General features: G+C 29.5%; 1 protein-coding gene across 1 annotated transcript in view; it reads right to left on the bottom strand.

Moving 5' to 3' along the window:
• Positions 1–14,627, bottom strand: part of side-VI (sidestep VI transmembrane protein) — a 663,002-nt gene that overhangs the window by 27,852 nt on the left and 620,523 nt on the right. The window contains exon 15 of the mRNA XM_075289298.1: positions 13,129–13,350. Coding sequence (XP_075145413.1) covers positions 13,129–13,350 — 222 coding nt within the window. The remainder of the gene's footprint in view (positions 1–13,128; positions 13,351–14,627) is intronic.

Genomic DNA, 14,627 nt, shown 5'->3' on the forward strand with positions numbered 1-14,627 from the left:
TTCCATAGAAATAAAATTTAGAGAACATTTTCTACAGAAATAAAATTTTGACGCAATTTTCTATAGAAATAAAATTTTGACAAAATTTTCTATATAAATAAAATTTAGACAAAATTTTGTACAGAAATAGATTTTTGGTAAAATTTCAATAAAGAAATAAAATTTGAAGAAAATTTTCTCTAGAAATGAAATTTTGAGAAAATTTTCTATAGATATAAAATTTTGACAAAATTTTCTATAGAAATAACATTTTGACAAAAATTTCTATAGAAATAATATTTTGAGAAAATTTTCTATTGAAATAAAATTTTGACAAAATTTTCTATATAAATAAAATTTTGACAAAATTTTCTATAGAAATAAAATTTTGACAAATTTTTCTATATAAATAAAATTTAGACAAAATTTTATATAAAATTATATAAATAAAATTTAGACAAAATGTTTTACAGAAATAGATTTTTGGTAAAATTTCAATAAAGAAATAAAATTTGAAGAAAATTTTCTCTAGAAATCAAATTTTGAGAAAATTTTCTATAGAAATAACATTTTGACAAAAATTTCTATAGAAATAAAATTTTGACAAAAATTTCTTTAGAAATAATATTTTGAGAAAATTTTCTATTGAAATAAAATTTTGACAAAATTTTCTATATAAATAAAATTTTGAAAAAATTTTCTATAGAAATAAAATTTTGAAAATTTTTTCTATATAAATAAAATTTAGACAAAATTTTGTTCAGAAATAGATTTTTGGAAAAATTAAATTTTTTTTTTCAAATTTTGTTAGATTATTTTTGGCACGAGTGGCAAACGTGGTGGTAGATCAATATGAAGGTGACCCATCTTTATTATTTCTATATTTGTGGGATATATTCCCCTCATTAGTTATGAGGGAGCCACCGTAGTGCAATGAATGGTTAGCATGCCCGCCTTGCATACACAAGGTCATGGGTTCGATTCCTGCTTTGACCGAACACCAAAAAGTTTTGTAAGCGGTGGATTATCCAACCTCAGTAATACTTGTGACATTTCTGAGGGTTTCAAAGCTTCTCTAAGTGGTTTCAGTGCAATTTGGAACGCCGTTCGGACTCGGCTATAAAAAAAGAGGTCCCTTGTCATAGAGCTTAACATGGAATCGGTCAGCAATCAGTAATAAGAGAGAAGTTCACCAATGTGGTATCACAATGGACTGAATAGATTAAGTGAGCCTGATAATCGGGCTGCCACCTAACCTAACCTAGGGGGGCAATATTTAGACTCGAGTACTCATTAAATGTTTTCACAATTGTAGAAAAATGTCTTAGCCCAGATTATGTATGCCTTGGAATAAAATGGAACAAAGTGTGTTTGTTGTTTTTTTTTATTATTTTGACGATTCGTTGTGCTTCGTTTTGAATAATTTGAAAATATAAAGAATTTCAAATAAATTTCATGCAATTTTCCCAACAAATCCCCGAATCAAAAATTTCGTGTTTATCCACTAAAAAATATTTCCAATTTGGGAAACATTCCCATATATTTTCATAATTTCGTTTTTTGTGAGATATAGTGTCCAAATCAGTTATGAAGACTTATGAGAGGGCGACATTTAGGCCCGAATCCAAACGAAAAGATTTCACAATTGTAGTAAAATATCCTAGGCCAGCTGAGTAACATTATAAATTAGCTTTTGATTTCGAAAACAAATTCTTGTGTCCGTTTTTAACCCAAATTCTTAATTTGCCTGCTCTTGTATGCCTGGGACTAAAGTTTTTTTTTTATTTAATTTTGGCGATTCGCTGTTTATTGTTTTTTAATAATGTAGAAATAAAAAGAATTTCATGTAAACCATTATCTTGAACGTGAATGAACCGATTTGGAAAAAATGGCTTCAAAAATCGCAAAATTTATGAAAACTTCCCAACTTAAAAATTTTCCCAGATCCATGAAAAAATATGAATGGCAGACTATATTCAATTTCTTTTTCATACAATTGCCTTTATATAATTTTAATAGTCCTTGTAATTGAGATTATTTTAATTTTTTTTATAGAAACTCGTAAATATAAATTTCCATTTTCTATTTTCACCTGCTACAATAGAATTGCCACTTAATGTTAATAATTGGTTCATTTTTTTTTTTTTTTTGTATAACTTTTCATCAGTTCACCTTTTGTGTATAAAGTTTTTTGCATTTTTTTCATTTTCAACTTAAAATAATTGCCAAAGACTCGTTTTCCCCTCCCTCTCTCTCTATCTCTCTTTGCTTCTCATTTCTTCTTCATACAATTGCATAGAATTTTGCTCAATTAGCTAAAGTGTGTCTAGTCTTTATTCATCATTACCCACTCACTCATTCAGTCACTGGGTTTTCACTGGGTTTTTCTCCAAACAGACGCCAATGGTTCTTAGCCTGTGCCTTTGGTTAACGAAATACGGCAAAGAATTGCAAAAGAATAAATTTACAGAATATTAGCAGCATTTACAGAATATTTCCCACAATTGCCTAAGTGCTGGGAGGAAGGCTGCGGAGGGCTTTGTGCCAAATTAAAGGATTGCTTCAAATAAACGTTTGCTGTTAAACTAATTTATCTTTTTTCGTTTTTTTGCTTTTACGCTTTCATTTAATGTGAAAAATATGTTTTTTTTAGTTAAAGCAGTTTATCCTAATTGTTTATATTGTAGCAGAGAAAAAACAAGTATTTTTTTTTGTGGAAATTTTTCGCATTTACATTTTTATAACATTTAGGAAACTTGAGATATAATTAAGATTAAAGCAAGTCTAAAGATAAAAGAACAACACTAAAGAAAAACGACTATATTTAATATTTAAAAATAAATGTATTTTATTAATAAAACAATTGAGTAAAGTAGAAAGTCGGGCGGGGCCGACTATATCATACCCTAAACCACCCCTACTGAATTAGTAAACATAAGCATTTTTGGGGTATCATTGGTATAGGTTTTGGAGAACATAAAGGGGGGTACATGTTTAGGGGTGTCTTGTCACAATCTGAACAGAAATGTCTAATAATATTAGGAGCTATCGTTTATTTTGCAGCAAAATAGTTAGTATGCCACTAATATAGAATCCATTATTAAAAAAAAGAGGAAATCGGTCAATTAGTTGTGGGTAATAAATCCAAATTTCTGCAAATAGGGCAATAAATTTATGTATGAGCTACATGTAAGTCAAACTACGATCAGCTAGTACATCAAAGTTTGAAATTTGAATAACATAGGTTAATAAATATGGCCAAATATGACAAAATCGAGCGATGCATATATATGGAACCTATATCTAAATCTGAACCAATTTGTATAATATTTTGCACGTATAATTGATACCATAGAAGGTCACTTTGGGTAAAATTTGGGTACGATCAGTTAATAAATGAGGCCCCTATGATCAAAAATAAGGTTATTAGGGGCAAATTTTTCAAAATCGGGCGATACATTTATATGGGAGCTATTTCTAAATTTGAATCGATTTCGATGAAATTTTGCACATACAGTTAGTGCTATAGAAGATTACATTTAGCCAACCTTGATTACGATCGGTTGATAAATAAAGGTTTTACGGCCAAATTTGGCAAAATCGGGCGATACATATATATGGGAGCTATATCTAAATCTGAACGGATTTCGATGAAATATCGCACATACAGTTAGAGCTATAGAAGAATACATTTAGTCAACTTTGAGTACGATCGGTTGATAAATAAGGGTTTTACGGCCAAATTTTACCAAATCGGGCGATACATATATATGGGAGCTATATCTAAATCTGAACCGATTTTGATGAAATTGCACACATACATTTAGAGGTATAGAAGATTATATTTAGCCAACTTTGAGCACTATCGGTTAATAAATAAGGGTTTTACGGCCAAATTTGGCAAAATTGGGCGATACATATATATGAGAGCTATATCTAAATCTGAACCGACTTCGATTATTTTTGGCACATATTGTCAGTACCATAAAAGATTAGAGTAAGCCAAGTTTGAGTAAGATCGCTTAATAAATAAGGTTTTTATGGCCAAATTTGGCAAAATCGGGCGATACATATCTGTGGGAGCTATATCTAAATCTGAACCGATTTCGATGAAATTTTGCAGATTGAAAGGATAATGAAAAAGTTTACTATGTGCAAAATTTGATGACGATCGGTTTGTAAAAAAGCGCAACGTGACTCCATTTGTCGAAATCGGGCGATACATATATATGGGAGCTATATCTAAATTTAATCCGATTTCTTCCAAATTCAATAGCGTTCGTCCTTGTGCCCAAAAAACACCCTGTACTAAATGTCATCAAAATCGGTTAATAATTGCGACCGGAATCCTGTGAACAACAAATACATGGACAGACGGACGGACACCAAGCGCTAGATCGACTCAGGAGGTGATTCTGAGTCGATCGGTATATATTTTATGGGGTCTAAAATCAATATTTCTGGTAGGCACATTTTTTGGCCGATCAAACTTATTATACCCTGACCACTATGTGGTTTATGGTATAAAAATAGAAAAAAATGGAAATGAAAATGAAAATGACAAAAATTTTTTTTCCAGTTTTATTTTATAGAAAAAAAATAAAACATTTCTAGAAGAAAATAAAAATTAAAAAAATAAGAAATCCCTAGTGAATTCTCTTAAATTTTTGACAATTTTCTTCATAAGTTGGATATGTGCAAAAATCCTCAAAACTACATTCCAAGTTCTTTATCTTTAAGCCAAAAATTAAACATCAAAAATTAAAGAAACATATTATGTTTGCAGCAAACATGTTATTTTTGGTGCCAAACATGTTATGTTTGCTGCAACCATAACATCTTTGCTGCAAACATAATATGCTTGCTGTAGCAAACATGCTATTTTGGGTCAAAAATATTATGGTTGCAGCAATCATAATATATTTGCAACAATCATAACATGTTTGTTGCAGCCATAATATGTTAATCACCAAACATAATATGTTTGCTGCAACCATAACATATTTGTTGCAACCATAATATGTTTCTTGTAAACATATTTTTGGTGCCAAACATGTTATGTTTACTGCAACCATAACATGTTTGCTGCAAACATAATATGTTTGGTGCATAACATATTATGGTTGCAGCAAACATGTTTTGATTGTTGCAAACATATTATGATTGCATATTATGATTATTGCAAACATAATATGTTTGGCACCAAAAATAACATGTTTGCTGCAAACATAATATGTTTCTTGTAACCATAATATGTTTGCGGCACACATATTATGGTTGCCGCAAACATATTATGGTTGCAGCAAACATATTATAATTGCTGCAACCATAATATTTTTGACTCAAAATAGCATGTTTTCTGCAACTATAATATGTTTGCTGCAACTATAATATGTTTGCGGCAACCATAATATGTTATGCAGCAAACATATTAAGTTTCCAGCAAACATGCTATTTTTGGTCCCAAACATGTTATGTTTGCTGCAAACATAATATGTTTGCTGTGGCTAACATGCTATTTTTGGGTCAAAAATATTATGGTTGCAGCAATCATAATATGTTTGCAACAATCATAACATGTTTGCTGCAACCATAATATGTTATGCACCAAACATATTAAGTTCGCAGAAACATGTTATTTTTTGGTGCCAAACATACTATGTTTGGGGCAACCATAATATGTTTGCAGCAAATATGCTATGGTTGCAGCAAACATGTTATGGTTGCAGCAAACATGTTATGGTTGCAGCAAACATGTTATGATTGTTGCAAACATATTATGATTGCAGCAAAGTTAGAAGAAACATATTGTGTTTGCAGCAAAAAATGTTATGGTAGCAGCAAACATGACATGTTTGGCACTAACAATAAAATGTTTGTTGCAATCATAATATGTTTGCGGCAACAATAGTATGTTTGCGGCAACCATAATATGTGTGCAACAAACATATTATGGTTACAAGAAGCATATTATGTTTGCATCAAACATGTTATTTTTGGTGCCAAACATGTTATGTTTGCTGTAAACATAATATGTTTGCTGTAGCAAACATGCTATTTTTGGGTCAAAAATATTATGGTTGCAGCAATCATAATATGTTTGCAACAATCATAACATGTTTGTTGCAACCATAATATGTTAATCACCAAACATAATATGTTTGCTGCAACCATAACATGTTTGTTGCAACCATAATATGTTTCTTGTAACCATAATGTAAGTTTTGTTTTTTTTTTTTAATTTTTTTTGTTCTATAAATGTTTTATTTTTTCTATAAAATAAAACTCGAAAATAATAATTTTGTCATTTTCTTTTCTATTTTGTTTTTTTTTTTTTTTTTTTGGCTAAGCAGGAATAACTCTTTTGCTCCTCTTTTATATTTGTTCCCAGTTCGAAAAGTAATACATGTTTTTTCTTTGGATAAAGATTTTATAAACATAATTACCAAAGACGTTTGAGTTTCCACAATAATTAAAATGCAAGTCATTAATGAGATGGATTTTTTTTTCGTTTGGATACAAATAAACACCCCAAAATACAAATAAGATTTTAAAAATCGAATATCGTACCACGGAATCAATAAGCCATGGAATATTCAGATTTCTGTTGTTTTCCCTAAAGGAAACCCCCAAAGGAATTCTACTCCTGCCAAATGAATTGAAAATCTATCTATGGTCGTGTTTCTGTTCCCAAATTCCCATTAGGAAAATCACTGTGAAATGAATCTGGCTTTGGGGTATTTCTTCGTTTGATAATTTACATTTTACTCTGACTAGCGTTTGGAAATGGTTGGGGCAGGAATTCATCAGCAAAACAGCTTTCAATACAGTGCCAGCCAATGAATGAATTTCGATATCCATTTTCAATCATCAGCATTTGGGGAAAATATTCAGGTCTGCTGATGAGCAAAAAACCAAAATGAAACGACAAATGTGGGTTGAAGAGCAATTGATATGTAAATAAAATATTATTTAACATATTTTATTTTGTTCTCGTTTACTTTGCCCAAAACTCATGAAATATTCATAATTTTAAATTATATGCAAAGCAAAAGGAACTGAAGCAAAAAAAAAATATGAAAAGAGCGAGCATAAAGTTTAAAACAGAAATACCTTAAATGTATATATGAGTCAATCCATTAAATCACAGAGTTTGATATATATTTTACATTTAAATAATTTAATTTAATAGCATCAAAGTTAATTTAAAAAATTGAATTCAATTTAAATTAAATTAATTCACTTTAATTATGTTTAAAATTAATTTAATTATTTTTGGTTAAATTAAATATCAAATTCCCAACACCATATGGTCAAAAAGGCATTTTCGTATTTTGTCAATAGATGGCGTTGGAGTTGTCTACACTGGTAGAAAAATGTTTTATGGGATTAAATTAAATTAAAAACTTTCTGAATTCTTACAAGAATGAAAAAAAAATACTTTATTTAAAGGTGAAATAATTATAAATAAATAAATAAATTTTAATAATATAAGTATTTGATTATTATATTAAATTTAATTGTATTATAAATTATCTGAGTTCTTATAAAATTTAAAGGCGAAATAATTCTAAATAAATAATATATACTTGATTGTCTCAAGTAATAGATGCTGTGCAAGTTGTTAACACAGATAGAAAAAGTTTTATTATACTAAAATCAAGCTAATACAAAATTATTTGAACTCTTCTAAAATATAAAAAAAAATATATTTTATTTAAAGGTGAAATCATTATAGATAAATTAAAAAAAATTGAATTTTGTGACCACACACAATAACATTTTTTATTTAAATAAAATAACAATTTAGTTGAAATATTTTTATTTTTAACTTAATTAATATTTAATATAATATAAGCTTATTTAATTTAAAGTTGAAATAAGTAAATAAAATTAAAAATACTGAAGAAATTAATTAAATTAAATTAAATTTAAGAATTTTTTTAACTAAATTAATATTTAATATAATATAAGCTTATTTAATTTAAAGTTGGAATATATAAATAAAATTAAATATACTGAAGAAAGTAATTAAATTAAATTAAATTGAAGTATTTTTTAACTTAATTAATATTTAATATAATATAAGCTTATTTAATTTAAAGTTAAAATAAGTAAATAAAACTAAAAATACTGAAGAAATTAATTAAATTAAATTAAATTGAAGTATTTTTTAACTAAATTAATATTTAATATAATATAAGCTTATTTAATTTAAAGTTGAAATAAATAAAATTAAAAATACTGAAGAAATTAATTAAATTAAATTAAATTAAATTGAAGTAATTTTTAACCAAATTAATATTTATAAATTTATAAATAATAATATTTATATATAAATAATTTTAAATAAATAATAATATTGTAAATATTTTATTGCCCCAGTTAATAGGTTTTGTTGAAATTGTGTACATAAATAGAAAAAGATTTTTTACATTAGAATAAATTAAATAAAAGTCCGATTTCTGAATTCCTAAAAATTACAACAAAAAATATTTTAGTTAAAGGTGAAATAATTATAAATAAATAAGTAAGTAATAATACTATAAATATTTGATTGCCTCAATTAATATATATAATTGAAATTGTCGAAAAAAATAATTAGTTTTATATTCAAGTATTTTGTGTATTTCTAAATAGGTATGTGATTGATACTATAATTTCCGTGATTGAAGCAATTTCACTAAAAAATTAAATAAATAAATAGAATCAGAATACAAATTTCATCTGTGTATATAAAAATTCCAAATTTTTCTTTTAATTTTAAACAAAATTATATTTTGCTTTTAAGTAAATTCTCAAACATGGCCTTTCTCATACGTAAAGATATCGTTTCAATTATGTGGGCCTCTTTATTTTTTGCCTCAAAAAAATTTTTTTTAAATAATGAGAGGAGCCCATAAAAAAGTAAAATCATAAAGTAATGTCTGTAAAAATTCTTTAAAAAGAAAAACCAAAACAAAAGAAAAACAGAATTTTGCCCCAGGAAACTTTCTACTAGTCATCAGCAAAACGGGGCCAAGAAGAAGCAAAAATATGCTTTTTTTCTTCCTCCACGTGTTTGTTGTTGGCCCCTAAAGGCCGTAAAAAAGTTGTTTTGAAATAAAAATTATTTGGACTAAGCCATAAACGAAACTTGACGAAAGAATCAAACGATGTACATGAAAAGGCTGCCCGTGAAGAATGTCTAACAAATTTTTATGAGTTTTTATTAACGCTGAGAATTTTGGAATTTCAATTCTGTAAGGGTCCTCGGTGTGTATATTTTTTTTTTTTTGTATTCATATGACCTAAGCTTAGGATGGGTGGGGGCGGGGATATTTCAAAATGTTTATGCATGCAAGTACTCAACACCTTGAAATGCTATTTTCTTCGATGTGATGCTTATGCGAATAAGAAATAAACAGAGGGTTAGGGCTATAGTTTGAGTTAAAAAAATTGAAATAACTAAAACACAATAATAAAATAAATTTCTATTGATTGTATACACTGAAACAAATATTGACCTTATATGAAATATAATGCAATCTAACTTTTGAGACACTCTCTTTACACAATATTAAGGGCAAAATTCTGTAAAATAAAAAAATGTTAAATTTAAAAGAAATTTTAAAATAACATTTAAAAGAAATTCTAAATTTAAATAAAAAAAATAAATTACGTTTACAAAGAATTCTAAATGTAAATTTAAAATGAAATTAATATTTAGGACACGAATCTTTGAATTTTGCATTCCTCTGTTAAATCGCACGTCTTTGAAGTGAGTCTATTGCGGATAAGAAGTAGAGATATAGTCAGGACAAGAGTTTAGATTGTAAGAATGTGTAAAACAATAACCCAGCAAAAAAATCTGGAAATTGTTCTGAAGGTACAACTTTAAAAGCACTTCCAAAAGATGTTCTTTATTTTTACTTCACTGGAAGTTTTTTTTTAATTATATTTTTATAGCTTGCTGTTTTCATATTTTTAATGGGTAATTGTATTGTTTTTTGTTTGAAGATAGGATAAAAGCAGAGTAAAAATTAATAGAAAAGTAAAATTTTTTTTAATGATGTCGAGAAAAATGCTAAATCTATTCTTGGAAAATAGCGAATTTTTGAACATATTTTAGGTCGAAAGTTTCAGACAAGCGTTTGAATGCATTAAAAAAATATTTATTTGGCAAAATATCACAAAATTTTTATAGTTTACAAAAGAACATTTTCACTACTTTGTGGGGACGCGTTTTTTTTCTGGGAAACTAAATTTCTATTGAATACCTACACTAGCAAAATATCGATCTAATATGAAAATTAAAAAAAAAATAATAATTTTTTTGGGCACGCATTTTACACATTTCCTAATTTTAAATGTTATTATAAAAGTAATTTTACATTTACAAATTTCTAAATTTTAATTTAAAAGAAAATTAATATTCAGGACTTGAATTATTGAAATTAGCGACCATTTGTTAAAGTCGTATGTCTTTGAAGTGAGCCAATTTTGTTTTAATTAAAGAAAAACATTTTCGATTTAAAGAAAAATCCTCAAATTAACTGAGATGATGGGAGATAAATGTATGCTAATATTAATTTGTTTTTGCATTGTTGGGTCCTTGTTTTAATTTTTTTACACATTTCAAAATTTCAATTCATAAGAAAATTTATATTCAGGACTTGAATTATTGAAATTTGCGTCCATCTGTTAAAGTCGTATGTCTTTGAAGTGAGCCATTTTTTTTTTTAATTAAAGAAAAACATTTTCGATTTAAAAAAATCCTCAAATTAACTGAGATGATGAGAGATAAATGTAAACTAATATTTATTTGCTTTTGCATTGTTGGGTCCTTGTTTTAATTTTTTTGATTTTTATACCCTCCACCATAGGATGGGGGTATATTAACTTTGTCATTCCGTTTGTAACACATCGAAATATTGCTCTAAGACCCCATAAAGTATATATATTCTGGGTCGTGGTGAAATTCTGAGTCGATCTGAACATGTCCGTCCGTCCGTCCGTCCATCCGTCTGTTGAAATCACGCTAACTTCCGAAAGAAACAAGCTATCGACTTGAAACTTGGCACAAGTAGTTGTTATTGATGTAGGTCGGATGGTATTGCAAATGGGACATATCGGTCCACTTTTACGTATAGCCCCCATATAAACGGACCCCCAAATTTGGTTTGCGAGGCCTCTAAGAGAAGCAAATTTCATCCGATCCGGCTGAAATTTGGTACATGGTGTTAATATATGGTCTCTAACAACCATGCAAAAATTGGTCCACATCGGTCCATAATTATATATAGTCCCCATAAAAACCGATCCCCCGATTTGGCTTGCGAGGCCTCTAAGAGAAGCAAATTTCATTCGATCCGGCTGAAATTTGGTACATGGTGTTAGTATATGGTCTCTAACAACCATGCAAAAATTGGTCCACATCGGTCCATAATTATATATAGCCCCCATATAAACCGATCCCCCGATTTGGCTTGCGAGGCCTCTAAGAGAAGCAAATTTCATCCGATCCGGCTGAAATTTGGTACATGGTGTTAGTATATGGTCTCTAACAACCATGCAAAAATTGGTCCACATCGGTCCATAATTATATATAGCCCCCATATAAACCGATCCCCCGATTTGGCTTGCGAGGCCTCTAAGAGAAGCAAATTTCATCCGATCCGGCTGAAATTTGGTACATGGTGTTAGTATATGATCTCTAACAACCATGCAAAAATTGGTCCACATCGGTAGATAATTATATATAGCCCCCATATAAACCGATCCACCGATTTGGCTTGCGAGGCCTCTAAGAGATGCAAATTTCATCCGATCCTGCTGAAATTTGGTACATGGTGTTAGTATATGGTCTCTAACAACCATGCAAAAATTGGTCCACATCGGTCCATAATTATATAAACCGATCACCAGATGTGACCTCCGGAGCCTCTTGGAAGACCAAAATTCATCCGATTCGGTTGAAATTTGGTACGTGATATTAGTATATGGTATCCAACAACCATGCAGGAATTGGTTCATATCAGACCATAATTATATATAGCACCCATATAAACCGATCCCCAGAGTTGACCTCCGGTGCCTTTTGGAGGAGCAAAATTCATCCGATCTGGTTGAAATTTTGTACGCGGTTAGTATATTATATTTAACAACCATGCCAAAAGTGGTCAGTCCATAATCATATATAGCCCCCATATAAACCGATCCCGAGATTTGGTTTTGGAGCCTCTTGGAGGAGCAAATTTCGTCCGAGTCAGTTGAAATTTAGTACATTGTGCTAGTATATGGCCGTTAACAACCATGCCTAACTAGGTCCATATCGGTTTATAGTTATATATAGCCCTCAGATAAATCGATCTCCAATCACACAAAAATTGGTCCATATCAATATTTGTATATAACCCCCATATAAGCGACGCCTATATTTCAATTTTGGCTCCCTACGTACCGTGCAAAAGTCCATATCGATTCGTAATTATTTGTAGACTTACCTACACATACCTTTTTGTCTAATGTATACCACGTATGGACTAACACACAATTTAGAAACGATTTAAGATATCACAACCCAAGTAATTCGATTGTGGCTGACAGTCTTTCGTAGAAGTTTCTACGCAATCCATGATGGAGGGTACATAAGATTCGGCCTGGCCGAACTTACGGCCGTTTTTACTTGTTTAATTTTTTTTTTTTGTTTTGACTTTTTAAAATGATGTTTTAAAAGAAAACGAAAATTCGATGAATAAGATCTGTATTAAAATTTTAATTTTCTAGACCCTAGATTTAAAACTAGATAGCTCCCAAAAACGTCCCAAAAGCGGTCTTTTTTTGGCTCAGAATCAATACCAAAATCCCTCAGAAAAGGTCAAATTCTTATGATCACAGTAATCTGTATTTTTAATGAAAATAACTGCACAAACATTTAACTTATTTATATATAATCCTATGAATTTAGGATTTTTATTTTTATCTGGAGGTTGTCAGAAAAAAATTATTAAAAAAAAATCCCTAATCAATAAATTAAAATAATATTAATAGTTTTTATAGTTTATTATAATTTTTTATGCATAATTATAATTATTATAATTATTCTAAATTTTTGGAAATAATTTACAGTAAAATAAACCAAATTTTTTTTTATAAATAAACACTTACCTGTTTGTTTTTCTGCAGCTTTGAGAGTATATCCTTCCAGCAGTACGGGCTCACTGCGACCCCGCACATTAACCGCATACATAAACATTTTGAAGAAACGTCCTGAGTCCAAACCCGTTACACTTACTATGGGATATTTGGAAGATATATTGGCCTGTAATGTAGCAGTTTGTTGATCGAATATTTCAAGTAGGAACCATTGACGAAGACCACCATCAAAACCTAAAAGGAAAATTTTTTGCAAAAAAAAATCAATTTAATAGAGAAAAATTAGATGTTAGACTAAACAGACGTTAATTATGTTTAATAAAATCTACGGATGTTATTAGTTATAGTAAATTCAATTCTGTATAAAATTTTATAAGCAGCTGTTTTTTGTTATAATGAATTGCTTTTGCAATACTCCTGCAAACCGTGGCAGCCCGATTAAGATTCAGGCTTACTTAGACTTTTCAGTCCATTGTGATACCACATTCACTAAAAGTACCTATTACATATGGACACTTCTAGTTTTAACCGCTGAACCTTCTCGATTATTTTCTTCTGTTGAACCAACCAGATTGTTCCAAAAACATTAGCAGACTGCTTAAGTTAACGTTTTCCAGGTCCGCCAGTAATCTGAAGCTATATGCTCCTAAAATTTGCTTACGCCTTACACAAAATGCAGGACGCTCACACAACAGGTGTTTTATTGATTCCTTTTCCTCCGCATCATGGCAGCTCATACAATAGTCATTATACTTCGCGCCAATAGTTTTTGCAAAATCGGCTATCAGGCAGCGACCCGTTATAACAGATATCAGGAGTGATATCTATAACAGATATCAGGAGTGATATCTGGCGACATTAGCATTTCTAGTGTGCGGTTTAAGTTTAAATGGGGCCATATTTGCTTGGTGTCGTTACAACCCTTGCAATTCTCCCATCGAACATTTGCCATCATGACAGCCTTCTCACGCAGTAAGAGCTTGCAGGTAGCCAGAGGCATACCAATAGATTCTAGTTCCCCGGGAATGTGTAAGATAGTTCCTAGCCTTGCTAGCTCATCTGCTTCGCAGTTCCCCGGTATTTTTCTATGGTCAGGCACACATATTAGGTGAATATTGTGCCATCTCATTAAGAGATTTGCGGCAGTCGATGGCCTGGTATTGATTGCCTTTATATATTAAACTACCACATTCCTGTGTGATTCTTGGTAATATGTATTACCAGGTTTTCTTTATTATATCTCTTCAAAATCCAAGATCTCAGCCACGACATTTTCGATATACTAGGATACTGGTCTGTTTTTTTAGAAAATTTCCCAAAAAAGAAAAAAAAACAAGAAAACAAACAAAAAAAAATATTTTTTTGTTTTTTAATTCTGTAATAAAAAAAAAACCATACTAATCCATCTATACTTTAAGTAAATATAAATATAAAAATTTAAGTAAATATTTGTGTATATTTTCTTTGCACTATAGCTTTCCATATCAATATCACATATTGCATTTTAATTT

This window comes from Haematobia irritans, chromosome 1, assembly GCF_050003625.1.
Source record: "Haematobia irritans isolate KBUSLIRL chromosome 1, ASM5000362v1, whole genome shotgun sequence".
NCBI classification, from domain to species: domain Eukaryota; kingdom Metazoa; phylum Arthropoda; class Insecta; order Diptera; family Muscidae; genus Haematobia; species Haematobia irritans.